At 41.0% G+C, this 27,067-nt stretch overlaps 2 protein-coding genes across 9 annotated transcripts in view; both read left to right on the top strand.

Annotated features, from left to right (window-relative positions):
- The window catches only part of LOC109402320 (uncharacterized), a 397,433-nt gene that overhangs the window by 325,538 nt on the left and 44,828 nt on the right, over window positions 1–27,067 (top strand). The window contains exon 1 of one of the 8 annotated variants that reach the window (XM_062860912.1): window positions 5,026–5,632. The exons of the other annotated variants lie outside the window; for them this stretch is intronic. Coding sequence (XP_062716896.1) covers window positions 5,550–5,632 — 83 coding nt within the window. The 5' untranslated portion in view covers window positions 5,026–5,549. Of the gene's footprint in view, window positions 1–5,025; window positions 5,633–27,067 lie in introns of those variants that run through there. 8 annotated transcript variants of the gene reach the window in all.
- LOC134292132 (uncharacterized) lies at window positions 18,889–25,834 on the top strand. The gene is made up of 2 exons (XM_062860896.1): window positions 18,889–19,924; window positions 20,044–25,834. The coding sequence occupies exon 2, from the start codon at window positions 20,665–20,667 to the stop codon at window positions 21,835–21,837; it is 1,173 nt and encodes a 390-aa protein (XP_062716880.1). The 5' UTR covers window positions 18,889–19,924; window positions 20,044–20,664; the 3' UTR covers window positions 21,838–25,834.

Raw genomic sequence — 27,067 nt, 5'->3', positions numbered from 1 at the left:
TTAATAAGTGTAGAATTAGCTTTAGTTAAAATACACAGAAATAAAAACCAAAAAATAAATAAAATTAGTTAATAGTGACAGACCAAGCTGTAAGGTCGCAATCAGCATGTTGTAAGTGTCCCCCTTTTTTAAGAATTTGACGAAAATTGTAATTGTCTAATAAATGTTTTGCAGGCGTCTGAGGAAAGCTGAACAATAGTAGACCGAAACGCGTAACGTATAAAACGCTGTTTTAATACAACCTGTCACCGAGAAAAGCCAATGCAACCCAATTATTATTAACTTTTATACTTGGCCACCTCCGCCGGGACATCTGAAACCGGTTCCGGAACACTACTGGTTCCGATATGGTCTGAGAATGCTTTCCTGCTTATTTTTCATCAGGTTTATCGAAAAAGCCGCGGTTTTATATATCGCATTCATAGTTTTAGTTCAATTTTATATTTGGCCACTTCCGGCGGGTCACCCGGAACTGGTTCCGAAACTCAACCGGTTCAAATATGGAGAATATTTTCCTGCTTATCGTCCATCAGGATGTCGAAAAAGCCACTATTTGATATGTCCCATGCATGGGTTAACTTTTATACTTGGCCACCTCCGGCGGGACATCTGGAACCGGTTCCGGAACACTACCGGTTCCGATATATTCTGAGAATGTTTTCCTTCTTACTGTTTATCAGGTTATCGAAAAAGCCGCGGTTTGTTATGTCGCATGCACGGGTTTAGTTCACTTTTATGTTTGGCCACTTCCGGTGGGACACCTGGAACCGGTTCCGGGACACCACCGGTTCAGTTATGGTTTGAGACCTTTTTTCTGCTTACCGTTCATCAAGTTAACGAAAACACCGTTGTTTAATGTGTCGCATGGATGGTTTTGTAGCGCTTTCATATCTGACCCCTTCCTGGGGTACCGGTCCGGAACACCTAAATGGCCATAACTCCGGGACGGCTGGACCGACCGTTTTCAATAGAAAACAATGGGACCAGATTCCGCGTCGAATGAACCGTCAGTCATTAAAATCGGTTGAGGTTTACTGCCAAAAAGTGATGTGAGTACACATACACACATACACACATACACACACACACACAACCACACACACACATACACACACAGACATCATCTTAACTCGTCGAGCTGAGTCGATTGATATATAAGACTTGACCCCTCCGGAGGCTCTATCAAATTTTCGTTTTTGAAGTGAACATATAGCCTTTCGGTACACCTTGGTGTACGAGAAAGGCAAAAACAAATATGTTCATTTTTATTTTGTAGTGCTAGAATATAGACATTGACTGATACACTGTCTTGAAAAAAATAGTCATATATATCCCATATTTAACGTGTGGTAGCGCCTTGAACTTTTCGCATTTTTTTTTTCCTGCGCCGGGTAAATTTGACTTATACCTTTGGTCCAGTGAAGCATACATATTAAATAGATCTTTGACAAAATCGCACAAATTATTGAGAGCCAGCTTATCTGAAAAAAAAAAAACATAATCGAAAACACCTCACTTGATTCCTTCCAAGGTTTCTTCATGTATTTTTCTAAAAATTCCTTTAGGGATCCGGGTATTTCTCAGGGATTCTTTCAGGATGGCTCCATGATGTTCCAATAATTGCATTAGGTGTACTACAAAATTGTCACCAATAATTCCATCGATTATTGCTCCAGGGATTTCATACGAATACCTTCAGGAATTTCTTTCTGAATTTATGAAGGAACTCTTCCTGTTTTTTTTTTTCAAAAAATAATACAAGGATTCTTTTAGTGATTCTTGCCAAGATTCCAGGGCTTCCAGGAAATCCACTTATCCTCCGGATCAGTAAATCAAAATTCAATCATCACGCAACAATAATGACAATGTCGCAACCTGTATTGGTTGTAATATTCTCTTCACTGCTCCGGATTTTTTTTTAGAAATTCCTCCAGGGATTGTTTTAGGAACTCCATCAGCGATTCAACTAAAAATTTATAGAAGGATCCCTCGGAATTCCTCCCGGCATTCCTCCTGGAATTCCTCCCATGATGCAAGAATTTCCCCTGATACTCCTCCAGGAATTGCTTCCGGGACTCCTCTATTTTTTTTTCAGTGTTACATCTGTTTGCCTGTGATTTCTTTTTGGGTTCATTCAAATAATATTTACGTAACATTAAATTAGAAAATTTTAGAACGCCTCTTTACCCCACGTAACAACTTGTGTTTGATAAATTTTGAAATTTTGTATAAAGCGTAACACAGCGCTTGACCCCTTCGCTCCTCCTATCGTTACGTAATATTTGAACGACCCCTTTTGAGCCGCAGGACATGTATGTCTACCCATCTACAGAAGTGCGATTTACCATATTGTTTTGAGTGTCTTGTCCGCTTGCTAGGTACGTTTAATCCTATTGATTAGGAGCATTTTGGAATGCGCTCTAGCACCGCCTAGCGGCAATTACCTGTACTAAATTGTTTATCACTAGATAAGCCTTGACATACCTAACATCTTTGCTGAAAACATCGCCCTTTTAAAAAATAAGGATCACGAGATATACGAGAATATATGTTGGAGTCCTCGGCAAGCCTCGTTGGATAAATGTACGACTCGTGCTGAAAAAATCAACTTTTTGCAACTCGTTACATAAATAACTATTATCACTAGAGTGGCATTCGTGTCGAAGGTTCTTCATCTGACACGTGCCAATTGGTCAGCTCGTGACTAATTCTACTATAGCAAGCGTCAGGCCCGTGCACAGAAGTGGACGAGGATTTGTTAGTTTTCTGAAGTTGGTTCGGCCAAACTGTTTATGAACAATTTTAAACATCACGATCGAATTTTGATAAGGGCGTTTTTTTAATATGGTCAAATAAATGAAAATGTATAAAAAGTTTGGATGTGTCTTATTTTTTTTAAGTTTTTTATTGTTTTCTGTACTTGGAAAGATTAAAATATTGTGGATTTACTTCGAAATTAAGTTCCAAAGGTCCTAAAGCTTGACCATGAATTGTTTTGAGGCCTAGGAATGTTTGGAAAAAAAGATGCCGATTAACCAAAATTGAATTTAATTCCTTTTTCAACTTCTTCTCTTTCTTTCGTCGCTTTTCTTACAATTGCTAAACTATTTCACTAAACCACCTTCTTGATGAAAACTTGCTTCATAACCTTACGAATGATGTATTGAAATCAATAGATAATGACATTATAATTAGAAAATAACAATTTGAAATTATGTGTTTTTTTTTCGCGAAAATCGCATTATTTAGCTTTTATCAACTTTGATAAACCATATCTTTGTAACTACATCAGCTAGTAACTTCAAATTCTGGATTTCTCTTAGTTTATAAACATATATTATTGTTTATAAACATATATTCTTGATAGAAAATTTTAGAACAAGCATTAGTGAAAATCATTTTTTCTGATTTTTGTCCGCCTGATATCCTATTGTGCTACGCTCGTGGTCTTTTTATTCTATGCCTAAATTAAGTGAACAAGATCAAAATAAACGTTGCACCATAGTTAGAAGTTTACTTCTTGAAATTTGTGCCTTTCAGGTTTTGATGCAATGTTAAACTGAGATTCCAAGACATTTTCCTTAAGCTTCACATTAAATTCCCTAACTGCTTTTATTGTTATTAAATTCCATCTAGATAATGTTACTCAAAAAAAAAAGACACGGAGACGTTTAATACTTCCAGTGAGCTATTCGCACTTTGAAGGTTTTATATCCTTCAAAAGAAGAATATTAGAGATGTTGAAATGTCCAAGGCTTGTGCAGTCTCTGCTGCGTGGTCCAATGACCACACGTATTTATACTACCTTAGGTAGACATAATGGATCATACCTAGACATTTAGGTACTGTAATGAATAGTATTTCATGTAGGTAGATATCCTATGCACACAACCATTAGGTAGACACTACAGTCCTTTCCCCTTTAGAAAACTCAGAAAGTCATCACCAAAATAATAATAATAGCACAAATAAACTGACGAGTCCGTTACTTTCAAAGAACATATCTGTTCGCTAACAAAACTACAAAAACAAAAAGACGATTTCGTCATCCCAATATCGGCAACTTTACCAAAAAGTACAAATAACACAAATCCATTCACCAAAACATAACATATGACAATTCCGCCACAAAAGAACAATTTCGTTCACCACAAAAAATAACATTTCATTATTACCAAAACAAAAAGACAATTTCGTCAATGCAACATCGGCCAAAAAGAACATTCCATTCACAACATAATGGCAAACCATAAAAGAACGATTCCGTTCTCCACAAAAATAACAATTTGTTATTACAACAACCTGAAAACCTGAAGGAAATAATTTCGGAATAACTCAAAAGAAATTACACGTTTCTTGATCCTCGTCGCCACTTTTATATCCTTCAAAAGAAGAATATTAAAGATGTTGAAATGTCCAAGGCTTGTGCAGTCTCTGCTGCGTGGTCCAATGACCACACGTATTTATACTACCTTAGGTAGACATAATGGATCATACCTAGACATTTAGGTACTGTAATGAATAGTATTTCATGTAGGTAGATATCCTATGCACACAACCATTAGGTAGACACTACAGAAGGAAGCACGACACTAGACAACGGACTAGCATGCACCGCGCAGTGGCACAGCCGAAAACTTTTCCTGACAGCTGTGGCGGGAAAGGAGGTACATTCCTAAATCACAAATTAATTTGGTGGAATCAGTACCTAAGTCATATGACTCGTCGGATTTTTGGAAAATTTTGCTGGGTGCAATCGATTTTACCTTTAATTTACCTTCTCTTACATAGCCTGCCTAAACTAGAAGAACAACGTCCAAAGTTAAATCAACTGATAATTTGATAAGTGAAAAAGCATAGGGCACGAACTCTTGTATGTAAACATTAATAAACTCATGTTATTTTCACCACATGGAGCTCTACCTCGCCGTCCGGTAGTCGCCGACATCGCGCATTCATCATCATGTAACACAATCTTACATCTGCAAACCGCCAGCGGGGCGCTGAGCGTGCGCGGATCGTCCAGAGATCCGGCGCAAGATGTCCATTATGATCATTGACATAATGATGAAGATGATGACGACGAAGAAGATGGTGATGCAGATTTACATGCGCCAATACGCTTCGATGACGGCAGGATGGTGTATGGTGATGACGACGGACGCCGACGGTCAGCACTCGTGCTACTGCCACCATTTCACCGTGAGGCGGTCATTGCGCGCGCGGGGTGGGTGATGGAAGCCAGAAGCAGAAGCGTGAGCACCGGGCTCGCGATCTTAGGCCAGTGGTGCAGTTCAAAGTAACGGTTGAGCATAAGAAGTCACAATAAGCTGTTTTACAAAGTGTTCGGTCGTCGGTTGACGGTATCGGTTTTTTTGTTCTTTCGCGGCGCGACAATATTCTGGGCCCGGAGGAGAGCGGGAGAGTCTTCCAAGAACGGTCGCGACTTATCGACGGTTTCTCCGGGCCAGCCGAGAACTTCATTACGTGCCCGTGCCACACTTTGTTGTTGCGTTCGAGCCTCTTCCGCGTGTTGGTTTACCATTGCAATGGATTTTCTGAAGAACATGGATTACTACAGGGAACTGAGCGGCGAATACGTTTCAGTCTCGCGAGCGGCGATAAAGAAAGTGTGAGTTTTCCGCCAATTGATATTATGTTGCTGATGTGTTAGGTTATTTTATTTTCCCATAGGGTGCAATTTGTTTGTTTCCTTCTGCAGTTGAACAATGTGCCTTTGCAGTTTGATAGTGCTTTTTGTTGGATTCCGAGATGGTTTGAGGCGGGTGGTGATGATATTTCTACGCTCATCTTCAACATTATCTAAAACTGCTGTATCGATGGGAAAAATGATGAGCTATTTGCATAGGCATTGATGCGCGGCCGTTGTGAAGTGAATAGATCGTGGTTACACGATTTTACAGTCGTGCTTGTGGATTATGTATCAAGTGGTTTCAAAACGCGGAAAACGAACGGGTTGATTAAAGAAAGTGTTTCGATTCGATAATAATTAAACAATAGGAAAAAAAAAATCAGTGAAAGATGGTATAGTATGTAGTTAAAATTACGAACATGTTTCAAAATACAAACTTACATGTCTCCATTTCAATCTTAAAAAAAAAACACGGACACGTTTAACGCTTCCAGTGAGCTCATCGCACGACACTAGACAATAGACAAGCATGCAACGCCCAGTAGAACAGCCGAAAACTTTTCCTGACAGCTACAGTGGGAATCGAACCCGCGGTCCTCATCACGATGCGACTACATACTTGGTTACACAAGCCACACGACCAACAAGTCACACAAATGTTTTGTGCAAAAGATTGCAGAATCTGTGAAATTTTCGACCAAGGCTCAAAAACGATGTAGTTTCTTAGAAAATTATAGTTTTTTTTATTGGAAATGTTGCCAATAGTATACAATAAATAAACAAGTCCTAATCACGTCCTTGCCACAGCTGATGCGATTAGGAAGACCTGTCTACTAAGAATATTAAGAACGATGCAGAAACCTCTAGGATCTGCTATTGGTAGGAGTAAAACGGGAATGTGAGTGTTGTTATCAGAATGATCGATTTTAGCGTTATGTAAAAAGTAAATGCTGCCTTAACGCAATCGAGTTCCAAAAACTCTCTGGTCGATTTCCCAGATCCTGACTATCAACTGGTGCAGACAGGTGGCCTACTTTTCTGGGCCCAACTTGATAAGTTTAGCTGCGATACCATCCTTATCAGCTACTTTGATGGTTTTGAGCTGATGAATGGCATCCTTAACATCTCCACGCCATTCAGGTGCTGATCGCAGTACTGCTTCCACCTTTCGATCACATCACGTCCGTCTGTCAAGAGGCCTCCGTCCTTATCCCTGTTTCGGCTAGTCGCATGAAGCCATAGCGGGATGCGTTGAGCTTCTGGTAGAACTTCCATGTTTCTTGGGAACGGTACAGTAGTTCCATTTCTTCGCACTCCGCTTCTTCCAGGCGGTGCTTTTCCTACTGAAAGAGGCGGGTCTGCTGTTTCCGCATCTGTTTATAACGTTCCACGCTCTGTCAAGTCCCTTGTTGTAGCTTTACCGTCCGCGCAGCGTTCTTCTCCTCCAAAATCGTTCTGCATTCTTCGTCGAACCGTTCGTTCCGTCTATTCTGCTCCACGTACCCGTGGCTCTCGTTGATGGCTGCTTTCACTGTAATCCAGCAGTCCTCTAGAGTGGCCTCATCGAGTTCGCACTCGTCTGGCAACGCAGAATCGAGATTCTGCGCGTATGCGCGACATCTGGTTGTTTTAGTCGCTCTAAGTTGTGCCATGGCGGTCACCGGTACCGTACATTGTTGATGACGGCAAGTTTTCGGCGTAGTTTGACCATCACAAGGTAGTTGACAGAGTCGCTGTGGGGCCACGATAGCTCCAGACATCGATAATGTCGGAGAAGTGCCGTCCGTCAATCAGAACGCGGTCGGTTTGCGATTCCATCTGCTCCAGGTGTAACGATAAGGGAGGCTGTGTTGGAAAAAGGTGCTACGTATTCCCATATTTTTAGAGGCGGCAAAATCAATGAGTCGTAGTCCGTTTTCATTCGTCTGCTGGTGGGCTCCTCCTGGCCCAACTGAGCGTTTAGATCTCCTATGATGATGTTCTTGACGTCGTGGCTTGGGAAGCGATCATACTCGCGTTGGAGCTGCGCGTGAAATTCGTACTTGTCATCATCAGTGCTTCCGGAGTGTGGGTTGTGCACGTTTATTATGATGAAGTTGGAGAATCGGCCCTTGATCCCCAGTCTGCGCATTCTTTCGTCGATCGGCCACCAACCAATCACGCGTCTCTGTATATCACCCATCACGATGAATGCTGTTACCAGCTCGCGTATGTTGCCGCAGCTCTGGTAAACGTTCTAAACGTTCGCACCGGATCCTGTCCAACACATCTCCTGCAGCGCTACGATGCCGAACTCGTGGTCCTTCAGTAGATAGATGAAATTGAGAGATCGGGAGTTCCACGTACCGAGTTTCCAAGCGCAAGTCTTTCTTGTTAATTGGGTCGTTACCGTTGGTCTCGGTTCGTATAATTCTGTTGCTGATTATCCGTTACAATGTTTTTTTTACGACTGGCTCGTAGGGCCGGATTCCAACCCCCTACTTTCTGGAGGACCCTAGTGCAAAGTTGAGCTTAGAGTCCTTCCCTGGCACTCGAACGTTGATCAGCTTCCCCTAACATGTGGATCAGACGCTGTTAGGAGCGGCTCCTCCTGAAGAACATACGCTCAGGTTTGCAGAAGTTCTTCTAGTTCAGAGCATTCTTAAGAACTCATACTTTAAGATAAAAGAATAAAAAAAAAATTTTTTTCGACTTAAGTAAAATCAGGAAATTGACACTACGAAACGATGTTCTATCCTTCCCATCTTCTACTCATTCTACTTTTTCTTCTTATTTCTTCTTATCCTCTTTTCCTCATTGGTGCTTGGTGCACAATATTGAAAAATTAAGCAATGGCTTGTGGAGAAAGTCTAATCAAATAACAACTACAGAAACCGTATCTATGTAGATCTAAAGTTATGAAAAAGATTGGGTTAATTATATAATCAAACATACAACATTGTATTAGAGACATTATCACTAATTTCTTTGTCTTTCTTTATCATTTCAGGTAATTATATTAATTGTTCAGATCAATGTTACGTATGTATATCAGCTAAACTGGTGATGGAAATTAACTGGTCGTTCACTAATGTAAGTCATTCATATTTTCATATTCAAACATTATGCAAATAGATCCAATCCTGACAAATGAGGACATCTGCGAATATGCAACTTTAAGTTTCCAAAGATTTTATAGTGAACGTCAGGCGTAGAATAACTAAAATTCCACAATTATTAGCTTTTCGTGAAAAATGAATATAATTCAAGTGAAAGCATAGCATAAGGTACACCGGGGCAAAATGAAACAGCAGGTTAAAATTATGCTTTCTATTAATGATAAACAATGTGATAACCATAACACATAGTTTTTGATTCAAACATTCTTTTAGCGAAGAATTTCATCTTGCTCCACCCGTTTCAACTTACCCCGGTGTACCTTAACGGACTCGGGGCAATTTTGCCACCTTAAGCAAAAGTCGAATGAAGATGCAGAAAACAACGTAGAATCTCTTGCACATCGTATAGCCAGAATGATCCTGCTGATAACACTGCACTAGTCCAATCGTGTTTATATGCCAAAAAAATGATTTTTGAAAAAAGTGTTGTTTTTGCTTCGAGCCCTGGCGGTTCAAGGTAATATGAGCACCATATTTTCAATGGAGAATTCATATCGCCTAGTGTAATACAAACTTAATTTGCTTTGCTTGATTTTGAATCATATAGTATCAACATTAAGTACATGGAAAACAAACTAATTTGAAAATTATATATGGTATTTAAACAAGGGAAGTCTTATTTATGTGGTGTTTTTGTTCAGCCATTTTTTTTATTTACTATGGGATAAATTTACTTTGTTTTAATGTTTCAATCGCTCTAATATCAGAACAGTATTAAAACTGAATTTGCAAAAAAATACTAGACTTTAAATGTCAATTTCTTGATTTTGCTTTGGCTGACCAAGCCGTGTGGGAAATTACAGCGTTGAAAATGCTTTGACATCCGTGTGAACAACAGAAACATGTGCTCGTTGAACAAATTGAGCTTTGAATAATATGAAGAGAAATGACGATATGAAAAGAAATACACATAGGGTAATTCGCCAATTGTTGAACACTACCCAAATGTTGAACAGTTTTTGAAAATGTTATTATAAATTTAACTTAAGTAATTTTCCATCAACGTAAACGTATGATCTAGATGCGTATACTTGTGTGTCATGATATTGCTCCAATAAAGTTATAAAATTATACATATTTTACGTCAAAAATATCGATTGAAAGTTTTGTACCGCTAATGACACGAAAACTGTACAATTCTTAAAATTAATTTTAAGAAATTGCTGTTACGAAATAAGCTTTGCTGGCAAATCGACCACAAATATCAAATTCACACCACAGTTACAATAACTGGGAGGATGTCCTTAACAGTTTAACATTGTTTAAAATCACATTTTCATTGTAATTTCATTTGAAAAAAATATTTTTCTTATCACACTATCATTATGCAGCTAAGATCCAATTGTTGAACACTAGCATAACCTACGATGTTAGCATGACTGCCAGATATTTTTTTTTTCACTTCACCATTTTCAGGAGCGATCCACGGGTTTTCAAAGTATTTCAGGGTCGCTCCAGGGGTATTCTAGGGAGTTGACTGGGTCCCATGGGTTTCCAGAGGTATTTCAGGGGCTTTCGAAGGCGTTCTTTTCTTCTGTCATTTTCGCTTGTAGTCAAATCTTTTCAGCCATTTTTTGCATTTGGTTCTGTTTAAAACGATTTTCAGTCCACTAGACCTCTCTTCAAATGGGAAGCGATTCCTTGGGAACGTCCATAAATTACGTCACGCTTTGAAAGGGGGGGGGAGGTGAGAGGAATTCAGCAAAGTGTGACGACCCGTACAAAAAATCAGAGGTACCATACAAAAAGTGTGACATAGGAGGAGGGGAGGTTAAAATGGACAATTATTGCGTGACGTATTTTATGAACGCTCCCTTATTTGAATGAATTGTAACTCAAATGACTAACTGGGCGCAAAACACGAAAAACCCGGGAAAAAATCCGCCAGAGTGAAAAAATATTGGATGTCGGGTCAAAGTCGGATCAAATTTTATCAAATGTTGGACCACTGTTGGACCCACATCGTATAATGTTGAGTCTACGTTGGGTTTGGGGCCCAAAATAAAAACAGGTGAATGATAGGTTGATGTCGGGTTATACGTCATCAATTACGAACAAAGCTTCAACCGTTCAACAATTAGCGAGAACCGTCCAACATTAGGATGAGCAAGCTTAAGGAAGCGTTCAACATTTGGGTTACGGACTTCCCATACAAATGTTCTATTTTCTCTTAGAAAATGGAATTTAAGGGAATACAAATCCAATGGGCAGTATAAGGAATAAGTAGATCTAGACGTTCACTGGATATTTTTCAACTAAAGTGGAATTATGCACGGAAAATCCAACGAAAACAAAAATGCGAGTACTAACCGTTCAACAATTGGCGAATTACCCTACTCCAGTGAGACTCGAACTCACGACTCCCAATTCGCTAGACGGGCGCTTCTATTCCTTCAAGCTACGGAGTCACTCGACAATCTCCGTCGTCAGTAGGCATAGAACTGAATTGGATTCCACAGTCGCACATGGTTACCTTCATTTCACAATCCAAATCAGGGTTGTTAACGTTAATCAACGATTAACGCCGTTAACGTTAATTTTCGTCCGAATCAACGTCAACAGCGTTGCGTTAATTTTCTAGCCAGTTAACGTTAACGTCAACGGAATGCGTTAAATTAACGTCAACGAATGCCGTTAATGTTGGCGTTAATTGATGTGATATGCTTTGTGATCTGTGTGACACTTGTGGTTTTTTTTTTTCAATTTTTGGGTAGATTATTATTTGTGTTTGACAAGATTTTTTTTTTATTACTCACTAGCAAGAAATTTTTTTAGGAACTTGTGCGCCGGCATTTGACCAACAGTGCCATAATTGAATCTATAGACGAGTGCACCGATGAACAACAAGCTCATATTTATGCAACTTCATCGCGAAAACTAGTTGCAATAAATTAAACAAATATTTTGCTGGGTAGAAGTTGTTGAGAGTCTACCCCGCTGTGGTGTCAAAATTCGCTGCCCGCTTCCAGCGGGCGGTGCACTCGTCTATATCGTCCACGTCAAGAACCTGCAAAATGCTTCGTCGACTTACTCAGCGTGAGTTTATGCTTCGGAAGGAAGTAATGGTGTTGGTGCATTATGCACCTTCAGCTGTGAAACTGAGCGCGCTTGTTATGCAATATGTACACCCAGCGCGCTCGTCTTTGGGGCTGGAAGTGCCCAAAGCGCTCTAATGTCGTCCATGACTATCCCCCGGTGTTTTTAGGCTATCCACATGTTGTTTGTGGACAATTATAAATAAAACGTGACTCATCTTAAGTAGCTATGGTCCACTGCACGAATTTATGCTGGCTTGCTTACTCTCACAGAAAATTTGACGTTTGAGAGGTGCCGACACCGCTCAAACGTCAAATTTCGTGTGAGAGTAAGCAGGCCAAAATAAATTCGTGCACGATAAAAAATCTGCACTGTGATATAAACTGATTGGCACTTGAATTCGCACTACTGTTCAATCAGTTTGTTATCAATTACATATCATTTGACAAAGAACACCCAATGCCTCTTCAATTTTAATGTAACTTCACATCAATTCATGTTGACAATGTTTTGATTTCAAAACTAAAATAAAAAAAAAATGTGTACAGCCGCACCCAGATTCGATACCAGGACCTTTAGAGTCACGATCAACTATTTTGCCACTACACTGCTTCACATCTGTTAGGGAGGTGCGAATCGAAGCGAAGCACTTTCTACCGCCTGTCATCAATATTTACTTTCACACGGTAAAAATTCTGCACGCTAGATGTAAGGGAAAAATCCCTTAACTATTCAATGTCGTAATCAACATGATCAGAAGTGCTTTTCCTTTGAGATCGCAATGCTGTCAGTGTTGATTTGAGGACCAAAACAAACCCACCAGATAAATCAACAGAAAATCCCTTCGATTTGCACTACTGTTAAAAGCAATACGATCCAAAGTGAAAAGTTGTTGATTTGGTAATGACTGTTTTGGGCATGAAAGTAAATATAGATGACAGGCGGTAGAAAGTGCTTCGCTTCGATTCGCACCTCTCTAACAGATGTGAAGTAGTGTAGTGGTAAAATAGTTGATCGTGACTCTAAAGGTCCTGGTATCGAATCTGGGTGCGGCTGTACACATTTTTTTTAAATTTTAGTTTTGAAATCAAAACATTGTCAACGACGAATTGATGTGAAGATACATTAAAATTGAAGAGGCATTAGATGTTCTTTGTCAAATGATATGTAATTGATAACAAACTGATTGAACAGTAGTGCGAATTCAAGTGCCAATCAGTTTATATCACAGTGCAGATTTTTTACCGTGCATGCCCAAAACAGTCATTACCAAATCAACAACTTTTCACTTTGGATCGTATTGCTTTTTAAAGTAGTGCAAATCGAAGGGATTTTCTGTTGATTTCTCTGGTGGGTTTGTTTTGGTTCTCAAATCAACACTGACAACATTGCGATCTCAAAGGAAAAGCACTTCTGATTATGTTGATTACGACATTGAATAGTTAAGGGATTTTTCCCTTACATCTAGCGTGCAGAATTTTTACCGTGTGCAGTAATCCATTGAGTTGATCACAGTAGCCATCCATGCAAATGTCAAAAATTTCAATCTCATATCTCATAATCCTGATTACTTAGAGAGTTGGTGTCTTCGGCAAAGTTGTATGGTTAGGGGCTGTCCATTTATTACGTAAGGGAATTTTGACGATTTTTCGACACCCCCACCCCCCCCCCTTGTAAGATTTTTTGTACGAGAACCCAAATATTTTTGTATGGCGCGTAAGATTTCTGAAACCCCCCCTCCCACCATAAACCCTTACGTAATTAATGGACAGCCCCTTAGTCAAGGACTAATCCACAGACAAACAGACGTAACACTTGCGAAATTTCCATCGACCACGCTTTTAACGATCATTTTAAATTTTCATAGTTGAGGCTTTCACAACCAGAGGCGCGCACATCGTTTTTCTATGTGTTTGACATTTCACACTAGCGCCTTCTGTTGACGATATGGCACAACACAGTGTTTCGTACAACTTCTCCACCAGGTGATGGTAGTGTGAACGGAACGATGGATTTCCATGAAAATCGTTCAAGGTGTTACGTCTGTTTGTCTGTGACTAATCGATAATAAGACTTATGTTTCCAAATTCCACCGCTAGGTGGTGCTAGTGAGCTAACAAATTTTGTTTTTCATATATATCAAGAAAATTTGCAAAAAAAATGCAGCTAGCTGCAGAAACTCGAACCAAACGATAATTATTCTGAAAGCCCTTGATCTACCAAACAATTTTGCCGAAGACACCATCTTTCTAAAAAATCAGAAAGCTGAGATATGTGAAATGTAAAATGTGTACGCTCTTTAGCGCCGCCTAGCAGTGAAATCACGAATCATACGGCCCATATTCTGAAAGCCCTTGACCAGCTGAACAACTTTGCCGAAGAAACCAACTCTCTAAGTAATCAGGATCCTGAGATATATGGGATGGAAATTTTGTCAGTGTTGCATCTGCTTGTCTAAGATATCACATAAATCACAGACCAATAGATGTGACACTAACGAAATTTCAATTTCATCTATCTCATGATCCTGATTACTTAGAGAGTTGGTGTCTTCGGCTAAGTTGTTTGGCTGGTCAAGGACTAACCGATAATAAGACTTAAGATTCAAATTTTAAATTTAGCATATCTCAGTATCCTGATTTTGTAAAACGATGGTGTCTTCGGCAATATTGTTTGGTAGATCAAGGGCTTTCAGAATAATTACCGTTTGGTTCAAGTTTCTGCAGCTAGGCGGCGCTAGTTGCAATTTTTTGCAAATTTTCCTGATATCTATGAAAAACAAAATTTGTTAGCTCACTAGCACCGCCTAGCGGTGGAACAATAGTCTTATTATGGGTTAGTCCTTGACCAGCCATACAACTTTGCCGAAGACACCAACTCTCTAAGTAATCAGGATCATGAGATATATGAGATTTAAATATCGTTAGTGTCACATCTATTGGTCTGTGATTTATGTGATATCTTAGACAAGCAGATGAAACACTGACAAAATTTCCATCCCATATATCTCAGGAGACTGATTACTTAGAGAATTGAATTGAGAACAATCTGAATTATTCGATTTTACACACCTTTCCGACAAATTTACCGAAATTTTTGATTGGACCCAAGTAGATTCACTTAAATGTACAGTCTAGTATCAATTAAATATGTACTACACTGCCCATAACTGCATAACAGTCACATTCGAAAAAAGTAGGCATTGGAGAAAATTGAGCTCAAAGTTTACAACTTGAATAAGTATGGAAAAGGATCGAAATTTCAAAAATTTTACAAAAATTTAAAATTAAGCCTTTTTTAATGAGATCTTCTACAGCTCTTCTTCTATACTGGGTGAATAGTTGAAAAAATGATTAGATCAAATTATGATTGACGGTACGCTTTGAGGCCAGTGTGATTTCCTAGTGTGACTGTTATGCGGTTACATTCGTGAATATTCGATAATGAGACAAAACGACATGGTGTTTATTTCACTTGAAGAACAAACTAGTCAAGTTTATTTTGGTGGATGAAAGTACTGACGATTTGGAGATGATCCCCGGTATTAACTCAATATTCACAAAAACTGCAAATGTTACAAATATGCAGTTATGGGCAGTACAATTAACGAAAAATTAACGGAGTCGTTAACGTTAAATCAACGCTCCGCGTTAACGTTAACGTTGATCAACGCTTCCAAAAAATCATCGGAAGAATCGTTGATCGTTACAATTAACGTTAACGTATTAACGAAACGGCGTTAATCGTTGATTAACGTTAACAACCCTGATCCAAATCTCCTTCGGATGGGATTAAATGAACATCTAATACATACACTGTAGTGCACATGTGTGTCAAAGCGGGAGAGGAAATTATTTTTAATTGTCGGGAGCTTCGGGCACCGTCTCCCAATCACTTATTGGTATGACAATTAGTGTGCGGTCGGACTCACGACTGGTCAATTCTCAGCCGATCTATTACGGTAAGGATGACCGTAGCACCTTAAAAATGTCATTTTCTTGATTTTTCTTTGGCTGATCAAGCCATGTGGGAAATTACACTGTTGTAGGGAATTGACATTTTTAAGGTGCTACGGTCACCCTTACCGGAAGCAAATACCTACTCAAATTGCTTTAACCCTCGAGCGACCGCGCTGTTGTACTCAGCATTAGCAGGGTGCCTACGGAGATGGCCAACCGCACGAGTTACAAAAGGTTAACTTCTTGAAAAGTGCAACAAAAAAACTCAAATTTTTCTTTAAGTTGATCAACTAGTTGTGAATCAGTGGTTCATATTTAGGAAATGCCCGAAAAAAGCACCATCGATCAGTCCCAGACATCTGAAGACTATGTGCATCCATACTTTCTGGGGCAGTCTTTAATATAATGCAATGGAAATTTTTTAAGTTGATTTAAAATTCCAAATACGGAAGAAAATGATACGAATTAGATTATTTTTCTAACATTTAAATTTCTTTTAATTGACTAGAATATGAATATCTTTTTAAGAAAAGTAACAAAATAAATTGAAAAAATGGGATGCATATTAAAAATAGGTCAATTTACTTAAAAATCATAAAATAAATTAAATTACTATAACTTCCTTTCTTATTAATAATTCTAGGTTAAGTCAAACGTTTCTCTAAGCTTATCTATATATATATGTATAAAAATGTAGTGGCCAGGGCCGGATCTAAGGGGGGCCGGGGGGGGGCAGGGCCCCGGGCCCCCACATTTTAAGGGCCCCCACAAAAACTGTTTTTGGTTCAAATACTACTCAAAAACAAAGAAAAACTGTATTGCTCATCGCATTTGTATCTCCGAGGGGCCTTCACAACCGCTCGGGCCCCGGGCCCCCACAATCCTCAATCCGGGCCTGGTAGTGGCATACGTGGGACTGCGCATAACTTGCGAACAGGGGGGCCCGATTTGGGTCGTCTTAGTTTTGTTCTTTTAGTTTTCACCCAAGGAAGGTTTATGAGGCATAAAACACGGACAAATTGAGGAGTGTGTGGTGGATGGGAAGCCAGAGAGGGCGATAGTTGGGCCGCGCGCACGTGTGTTCGTAGTTTTTTAGTTTGAATTTTCTGCTTAGATTTGCTGTGCCGAGCAGAGGCTTAGCATTCAATAGTGTGTGGTGGATGGGAAGCCAGAGAGGGCGATAGTTGGGCCGCGCGCACGTGTGTTCGTAGTTTTTTAGTTTGAATTTTCTGCTTAGATTTGCTGTGCCGAGCAGAGGCCTAGCATTCAATAGTGTGTGGTGGATGGGAAGCCGGAGAGGGCGATAGTTGGGCCGCGCGCACGTGTGTTCGTAGTTTTTTAGTTTGAATTTTCTGCTTAGATTTGCTGTGCCGAGCAGAGGCCTAGCATTCAATAGTGTGTGGTGGATGGGAAGCCGGGAGGGCGATTGTTGGGCCGCGCGCACGTGTGTTCGTAGTTTTTTAGTTTGAATTTTCGGCTTAGATTTGCTGTGCCGAGCAGAGGCCTAGCATTCAATAGTGTGTGGTGGATGGGAAGCCAGAGAGGGCGATAGTTGGGCCGCGCGCACGTGTGTTCGTAGTTTTTTAGTTTGAATTTTCTGCTTAGATTTGCTGTGCCGAGCAGAGGCCTAGCATTCAATAGTGTGTGGTGGATGGGAAGCCAGAGAGGGCGATAGTTGGGCCGCGCGCACGTGTGTTCGTAATTTTTACTCTAAATTTTCGGGTTAGATTTGCTGTGCCGAGCAGAGGCCTAGCATTCAATAGTGTGTGGTGGATGGGAAGCCGGAGAGGGCGATAGTTGGGCCGCGCGCACGTGTGTTCGTAGTTTTTTAGTTTGAATTTTCTGCTTAGATTTGCTGTGCCGAGCAGAGGCCTAGCATTCAATAGTGTGTGGTGGATGGGAAGCCAGAGAGGGCGATAGTTGGGCCGCGCGCACGTGTGTTCGTAATTTTTACTCTAAATTTTCGGGTTAGATTTGCTGTGGAGTGTGCTATAGAATTTTGTACGGGGCGGCGGACCCAGCGTGCATCAGTGTGCTATAGAATTTCGTCCGGGTGCCAGTTCGCGCGCGTTTGCTTCGGTGGTTCGTTTTTTTTTCCTTTTCTATTTTGTATTCCGAAGTGAGCATTTCGACGGCGGTGAGTGTGCGGTGAACGCGTCGTGGTCGTGGATCGAGTCGGTTCCGAATTTTTTGCTTCCCGTCGCGCTAGTTCCCAATACACTTTTAGTTGATAATAAATGTTTTCTTTCATTTTTTGCATTTACACAAAAGAGTGAAAAGTGTTAGTTCGGGCGACAAGTGAGTCGCGTTTAGTGTATTTCTGTGTGGAATAGACTAAAGGTTTCTGCTCCCTAGTGGAGTGGAGACGCGCGATAGAATTTTCTTTTTGGCTAGTTTTTGCGTCGGAAAGTGGTCGGTTGTTAACGGCGGTTTGTGTATATTGATCCATTGTCAAATCATATCACCAACCATAGGTGACTCCCGGACTGACAATGTACCTTACTCTACTAACAAAAAAAAAATCCTTCCTGAGACAAACGTGGAGATGCAGCGATTCGCGGTCTTTATAACAACGTTTGTCTTACTAACATTCCCTCCCATCCTCGATGACCGTAAGGACGTGGCCGGCGCCGTTATTGACACCATTAAAGTTGAGAGCTGTCGACCTGTGTACATTGAGAATAGTAAGCTAGTCCTAAGCCCTATTCATTGGTTCCTTGTGCAATTTCGATTGTTCTGGTCAATCACGGAGTAGCAACTACGAATTGTGCGGTCATCTATGCTCATGCTCATGCTCATAAAACACGGACAAATTGAGAGTTTTTGAAAATCGATTCTTCATACATTTTGAACGGAGACTTGGGCTTGGCTACAGACTTGAAACGTCAAAAAACGCAGTAGGCAAGACAAAGTTTCCTGGGGTCAACTAGTTATAATATAAAGTTATAAAAGCTCAAAATTTCATTGCATTCGGTTAATTGAATCTAGAGATATAACAGCTCACAGTTGGCTATCGGATGATTATACATTTTTCTATAATCTTTCTAACTTCATGTAGAATATCTCGATCTTGATCGATATGATCGAATTCAAGTTGTTTAAGTTTAAATTGCTCTTCTCCCCAAAAAGCATGGAACCATCCACCGAGAGGAATATGTCGATGGCACATTGATTGGAATGAATACCCCATCGACAGGCACAGCTTCAAAGTGGTTATTTTGACGCATCGATCTTGTGGGTTGGACCACAAGGAATTTGATGTAACGGTAATTCTAGTGCCAAGTTTTCGAAGCAATTTGACTGGAGCAAATCTTCGATTCAAGTACTTGCGATGAGGTAAAGTGCACCACCACAACAACTAGATGCGGTCATTACAGACTTCTTTTTTTTGTTGAGACTTTTCTCTTTCACTTCTGTTTTGCTGGGGATTTCCAAGGTTATTTTTGTAGATGCTGCTGTGCTGAATTTGGCTTTTTCTGGTGATTTGGATTCAACCGTCTCACACTTTTGGAAAAAAAGCATTTGTCCGGCGTGATGGTTTTCTCGGTTTAATTGAATTAACGAAAAACGTTCAGCATACTCAGTTTACCCAAGGAAAGAGGCGCTTTTGACATGGTGCATGTTCATTAGGCCATCAGTTTTTTTTTCTGTTGGGTCGATGGTAACTGCTCATCGAAACCTGCGGCGTAAGTAATGTGAGCGGAAACCAATTCGTCATGTGCTGGCGATGTGGTCCAAAAACATATATTGCTCTTTCCCTTCTTCTTTGGCATAAATAAAAAAAATGATGATGTGAGAACTTGGCGGGTTTTTACTGCGTGAGAGTATAACGTTAATGGTATTTCAGAGCTTTCCAAAGAATTATATATGGCCTTGAATGCGCCGACAACAAATTTACATTCAACTTAATCATATAATGATATAATGAACAGATTTGTTGTTTACTTCGCACCTGACATTCGTGGGTATTAATTCATCATCTTCGTTTAAAGCAAGAAATTCGTGGGGTATATGTGCCGCGATAATTAATAAACTCAATTCAAAATAATAAAAAATACTAAAACAGTCTTATCATCTCTCGACGAATGATGTAAAAATAAGTTGATGACAAGTTTTGTGTTAACCCACGAGCGATCGCGCTGTTGTATTTTGTACAACACGTTGAAAAAATCTCGCTTTTTGTACTCAGCATTAGCGTGGTGCTGATGCAGGTAGTCAACCACGCGAGTTACGGAAGGTTAACAAAATTTCATGTCTATGCTCACAGGTATAAGAAGGCCGGCTCAAACCTGGCACGTTACCCTCTTTTTGGGATATTTGTGCCATTGCCTACGAAGAGCCTATCCCATCATCGGAAAATTGGGATTTGGATGGAGATACACACGGAAGAAGAACCAGGAGGACGCCTCCTGGTTCAAAATAGGGTGGAAGAAGAAGAGGAAGAAGAAGAGGAAGAAGAAGAGGAAACCGTTGAAGCGTAGGGGCACTAGACGAGGTAACTAAGGAAGTATTCCGACGTGAGCGAAACCTACTCGGTTTAAACTGGTGTAAGCTGGTAGCGGTGCTCTCGCTTGCGTGCGATGCGACCATGCCATGCCTTATGCAAGTGCACCCTAGAAATGGGAGACCACCGGCTTACTGGTGGACTCAAGCACTTACGGAATTGCACTGCGCCTGTTTACGGGCTAGGCGGCGGATGCAGCGAGAACGGAATGAGGAAGAGCGAAATGAACGGCGGGAGGTGTTCGCCGCAGACAAAGTCGCGCTGAAGACCGAGATAAGGGTAACCAAGCAAGAACCCCTGCTATGAGCATCTCTGCCAGAGTGCCAATGCGAATCCGTGGAGCAGTCTCTAGAGATGTTGAAAGAGATCATCGAGAAGCTTTTTCCGCGTCATGATCCTAGTCGTTGGCCTCATTTCGTAGGACAGCTGGGGACCGGTGTTGGTGATGAGAAAAGTGTCACCGATGATGAACTTGCGGGGATTGCAAAGCCCCTTAGCGTAGGTGAGCCCCCAGACCCGAACGGCATTTCAAAGCTGGCCGTAAAAGTAGATATTACAGAGACTCCCGGGATGTTCAGGTCTGTTATGCAGAAATGCCTGGACGAGGGATCTTTCCAGAAGTTTGGAAGCGGCACAGCCTGGTACTTTTGCCAAACGCAGGGAAACCACCCAGAGACCCGTCGGCATATAGACCAATGCTTGATGTACACGGCGGGTAAGGTGCTCGAGAAGATCATCATCAGCAGACTGTTGAGACACACTGTGGATGTAAATGCTCTCTCGCGCAACCAGTTTGGCTTCCGGAAGGTGAAGTCGACCGAACACTCTATCATGTTGGTTACAAAGACCACCGAGATAGTGCACCTGCTTAATAGGAGGGGTATTCGCTACTGTGCAGTAGTGACTCTGGATGTGAGGAACACGTTCAATAGCGCCAGTTTAGCGGCTATTGCCGATGCGCTCCTGCGTCTGAGGATACATACTTGGGTATCTGTACAAGATTCTCGGAAGCTACATCCAGAATCGAGTACTTACTTACTTACTTTACGACACAGAGGTGGGTCGGAAGTGATTTCACATAACCTCAGGAGTCCCACGATGCTCTATCCTGGGCCCGATGTTATGGAATGGCATATGTACGACGAGTTTTTGAGGCAAAAGTGCTCGGTAGAAGTAGAAATTGTTGGCCTTGCTGACGACATTTCACTGCAGGTCTACGGCGCATGGATCGAAGAAGTGGAATCGAATGCTGCTCTCTCGATCACAGTTGTAGTGAAGTGGATGAGCCCCAGGAAACTGAAACAGCACTGCGTCAAACACTTGGGGGTGATGATCGTCGATAAGTCTACCTTCGGTAGTTACGTTGATAATGCCTGCAAGAGAGCCTCCACAGCTATAGTGGCACTGTCCCGAATGATGTCCAATAGCTCTGTGGTGTATACCAGCACGTGCAAACATTTGGCTAGTGTCGCCTCGCCCATACTTGGGTGTGGCGGCCCGGCGTGGCGCGCGGCGCTAAGTAGATAACGAAAGCTACCGTGGTGAGCTTGAAAGCACTTATAAGCTAATGTGCCTAAGTATCACGCTGAGGATCTGGTATCGAATCCCACTCCCGACAAACTCGCAAAATGTGAGTTCTTCCTCCGGAAGGGAAGTAAAATGTGGGTCTCGAGATGAACTAGCCTAGGGCTAAAAATCTCGTTAATACAGATAAAAAAAATATGCCTAAGGGATGCGAACGCGTACCGTACCGTGCCACACGGTGCACTCTGCGTTATCACTGGTATGGTGCCTATCGGTATCCTTATCGGGGAGGACATAGAGTGCTTCCAAATGCGCGGCATACGCAGGACTGTTACGTTGGCCTCCATGGGTTAATAGCAGCGCACGTGGGATATTTCCACCAAAGGAAGGTAGACCTACAGGTTGATTCCGAGAATAGATAGTAGGGTTAACAGGGGAATGGGGCAATGACAATGGGGAAGTAACTTTCCACCTGACTCAGATCCTTTCAGGCCATGGTTGCTTCCGACAGTATCTACATCTTTTCGGTCATGCGGTTTCTCCTGAATGGCCGGTTTGTGCTGGTTTAGAGATAACGGTGAAACACGTTTTGTATGTGTGCTCGCGTTTTCGCAAAATGCGTGGCCGCATGATTACCACATGCGGGGAGAAATCTTGTCCGTATGTAGTGATGCGCTTGGCTAGAATTCCGTTTCAAAGGCTATCACCCACATCGTCTTGGAGCTACAGAGGAGATGGTGCGTGGACTCGGAAAATGGCTAGTGCAGACGCTATACAAGAGGTGGTCCAAGGGATTGGAGTCGGCTACGTAGGTCATACTGGTGATCTGCCGTCGAAATCGACCCTTATAGCGATTAAGTGGCCGCGGAGAAAACATCCTGGTAGCGTTGGTCTACTGGGTTGAACCGGAGCCCGTGGATGAAAAGGGCTAAGGTGATAGCCGATAGGGCCTAAGTTTTCAGAACGTCAACTCGCGGTGCACTTGGTATCAGTTCTTGATATTTCCAGAGCAGCTGAAAGCAGGCGCGCCTAGGCGTGGTGTTGATCGCCTTACGAGAACAAAGAGAGCAGTAAGGCCAGTCAGGAAACTGGAAACCCGACAGCACATGATGTCATGATGTTTTTTACTTTGCGTAGCCATGCACGCATCTATCCTCGAGGGTATCAGATATCAGTAGATCGGCTCCAGAGGCACGTTCTCCTCCATTAAGGAAATTTGTGCCATTAAGGGTGCAATGACCACTAGCCCCACTTCAAAGCAGTGCTTCCTTGCAGAGTTGAGCTCTCTGTCACTATCAATGGTAGGCAAACCGCCGATTTTGATAGGCTGACTGCGATCCAAGTCAGCGTGTCACTTTTCTTTTTCCATCACAACTGGACTGATTGCGACGCCGGGTAGATATCACTGAAAGGCCATCTTTAAATTTCGTTTAAAAATCGAAATAAACACTTACTGTGATGAAATGATGGATATGTGGTACAGAATGACAAGTTTTGTTTGATAGTCATTATAAAATTTAAGTTGTAGTAAAGATTGGCAAAAAATCAGTTCAGTTGCTATGATAGTGCTCTGGAGTGCGGGACAGTATCAAGTCGTTGCCGGTCACTATCGTTTTGATATTGATCGGCCTACAGTGATATTGACGGTGGTGCAAAATCCGTAGTCAACTGACATGACTGACATTTCGCAGCTCTGCTTCCTTGTTGGCCCTGGAAAGGCCGAGGGCTAAGCGGCTCCCCTTCGGGTGTATCAAGTCCATTTTTGTCGTTGATGTTGTTGCCAATTGCACTGAGTTGGTTCTTCTTTTGTTGGTTTTCCGTTGCAATTGTTTGTTACAATATCTGCACATACCTGACCTAAACAACATTAACAGTTGAAATGCTACTTATTGTTTACTCACTCGTAGCACACATGTAGCAATTTCATCTTTGTAAACGCGCCCAAAAATGCACCGTGAAGTCCTCCAATATCACTTGGGCAATAATCAGCTGTGTGGGGAAAAGAAGTTTTTGCATGTTACTTCTAACTAAGAGAACAAACACTCAGGTTTACAAAACCTAACCAAACCACTCTTCCCGGTGCTAACCACGGTGTTGGACATCCGACATGTTTACCCCAAGGTTCCACGAGAAGGTAGGGATTGAGGTTACATAGTAAGAGGCGCAGAATCACTAAAGAGGTTTATTCTATGACTTGAGATACGTTAAGTATTATTAATATTGACATTATTCATTCTTTGTTTAATGAAACATTTTGAAATAAAAAACTTAAAGTCTTTTTGATAAGATACGCAATACAGCAATGCATTTATCAACCATCTTCATGTAACCTTAATTATTGAATAATGTTTGCCGGGTGGTCTTATTGTTTTCTTTTCCACTGTACAGTATACATAACTTAAAAACAACATCTTTTGCTAGTTTACCGGCTATACATTTTCGGCATCATCAACGTCCTTCTAATGAAAATGGAAAACAAAATGGTACAAGTCATTGTTGTTCCAAACATTTTCGGATCGAACAGCCTCGTCCTTATAATATCCATTAGCAAAATGTGTTTCCGAAGGACAAACCGAATAAAGTAATGGGTTCTGGTTCCCGGTAGAAATTGAACTATTTGGTTTGCCATCTATTTCTAGAAAATAAAACACATGCTTGGTGACTGGTAGGCCATACCAAGGAACTCAAAAGCTTCAATAGGCGATCATGTTGATATCGTATTATAATAAAAATTGCAAACACCAACATATCAGCTGTATCGTCTTGCATAAGAAAAAAAACCGCATACCACCAATCATCAATTAACTGCAGCGACACATATTGCTCCATTTGATACTTACCGCTAGCAAAACCACTTAAAATCACTCATGATGCTATTTGAAAATAGTACGCTCATCGAGAGATGCCGGTCAATTATCCGATTACGAGGCAACGAAACGCCATCTGAAACCGATACTGCCCAGTCAGTAGCTGCTAAGGCGAGAATTGGATTCTCCACTCGTAGGTAGATACCATTTTCCTCACCCCAACCGTCGTAGTCGTCGCACAAATCAGCATAGCTTACGGAAAGTGAAACCGCAACCTGTAAAAACAAATGCAGTAGCACCTTGCAAAAGTGCAACAACATTAGCCAGGGATATCAATTTCTCTGGTGTAGCTCCACCAATACGTAGCAGCAACACGCGTTCAGGCATATCCGATATGAAATTACACGAGACCGCCGCCGCGCCGCGCAAAAGTGTAATGAGGTTTAATTGCAGCATAGCGAAGCTCACACAAAATTCCTGCCTTGTTTAGGGCGCTCTACTAATGCTTGCTTGCGGTTGGTTTTGTTTTTACCGGGTGTATAGATTACACCACGGCCACCATTGCTGGGGCTGGAGCTGCTCGGCAGTACCTTTAGAGGGAATTATCGGTAACCTTATGCAATGACAGATAACATGATGTAACGTAATTTCGCTGGAGAAATTCGAAAACGGAAATTTCATCTTGACGTGCACTTGAAGGGATAATAGTTTCAGTAAACTAATTGACAACCATAGATAATGCGATATTTGTTGTTGTTATCCGGCTTTAATGGAGATTCATGAAAAATCGATTCATAATCCACTTTGAGGCAACTTGTTAACAAATTTACACAGTCATCTCATGAAAAGGATCTATTTTCCGTTTACATTGAATCCCAATGGATTGCCTAGAAATTAAAGCCAATGTTTTGAGTATTCCAACGAGCGGTAAACGAAGCATGAGCGGTGAATGACGAATCCACTGTATTCAAAGGAAGAAGTATTCACTAGAACACTTCAATTAACTCCAATATCCTGAAAACGTAGCATAAAAACATCGGTGGACGTACTATACTCTATCTAGCTGTGCGCATCATATGACTTCGCATAGGTTTGCAATAGGAAGCAATCAGTGAAGTACTAGATTGAAAGTAGTGAGCTGGATTTTCGTATGGTGAGATGATCAGTTCTCCATTTCTGTAATGAAATGGTACAAACAGGTTATATGATTTCTTGACTAATTTGATGCTATTTGAGCAAAAGTTTGGGTAACTGTGTTGTTGTATTATTTATTTCTTGCACCTTCAACAACACGGTTATCCAAACTTTTGCTCAAACAGCATCAAATTAGTCAAGAAATCATATAACCCACGCTGTTTGCACCATTTCATTGCAGAAATGGAGAACTGATCATCTCACCATACAAAAATCCAGCTCACAACTTTCAATCTAGTACTTCACTGATTGCGTCCTATTGCGTTCAGCTATGAAGTATCGCCGTTTCCAGTGGTTGCCGTTAACGTGGTCGGCTCATCATGTCCTCTTGGCTGGGAACTAGTTTTTTTAAACAATGCAATATTCTTCGGCTTGTCAACGTTCTGATATTGGCAAACAGTTTTATCGATTTTTATCAAATACTAAAAGTATTTAAAAAACAAAGCAAATTTTCAAAACCATAGTTTTATGATTCATGACGTAGTTCATAAGCATCACCTATGGGGAGCGTTTAATAACCAGTGAAGAGTCGAATGTTGTTTGAACTAGTATCGTTCTAAGGATTTGCTGCACCAGAAGCATTCAGAGGAATATTAATTTAACCAGTAGCGTTCGGAGGATTACTGAACCAGTAGCGTTTAGAAGAAATGATTGAATGATTTGTCTTTATTTAAGATACTTTCAGCCCTTGGCTGGTTCGTCTCTATCCTGTTTAGAAGAATGGGGTTTGAACCAGTAGCGTTCAGAGGAATGTTTATTAAACCTGTAGCGTTGGATTACTAGCTTTCAAAGGATTAAGGGAGACTGGGGAGACTTGACCCCTTTTTCTTAATTTACCTGAAACTTTAAGAAAAACACAAAACTAGATCCGATTTCCGTATAAAATGGCAGGTAAACATCTCTTGCAAGTTAATATACAACAGAAGGCCTTTATATTATTGTTAAAGTATTCAAAACTGTGTTTTTATGTAGGCATGTCTTATGATGTATTTTTCAAAAATGGGTGACACTTGATCCCCCTTTGTGCACATGGTTTATTTAAAGGGGAAATAATTCCACAGTCTTCCTATTCATTTTCTTTTCGAGTTTCTTGTATTTTCAAGGTATATGGAGTGTTCGAAATTGTAAGATTTCCTTAAATTTTTCAGGATATGCCGTATAGCCGTATTTGAATAGACTAGAATTCCAAGTAAATAGAGACTCCCGAATAGAATTTTATTTTTTACATGTAT

This window comes from Aedes albopictus, chromosome 3, assembly GCF_035046485.1.
Source record: "Aedes albopictus strain Foshan chromosome 3, AalbF5, whole genome shotgun sequence".
NCBI lineage: Eukaryota > Metazoa > Arthropoda > Insecta > Diptera > Culicidae > Aedes > Aedes albopictus.
This window is presented reverse-complemented; position numbering and strand designations above follow the sequence as displayed.

Excerpts from the sequence above, each read along its gene's own strand:
- LOC134292132 (XM_062860896.1), top strand. The coding sequence starts at position 20,665 with ATGTTGAAAGAGATCATCGAGAAGCTTTTTCCGCGTCATGATCCTAGT.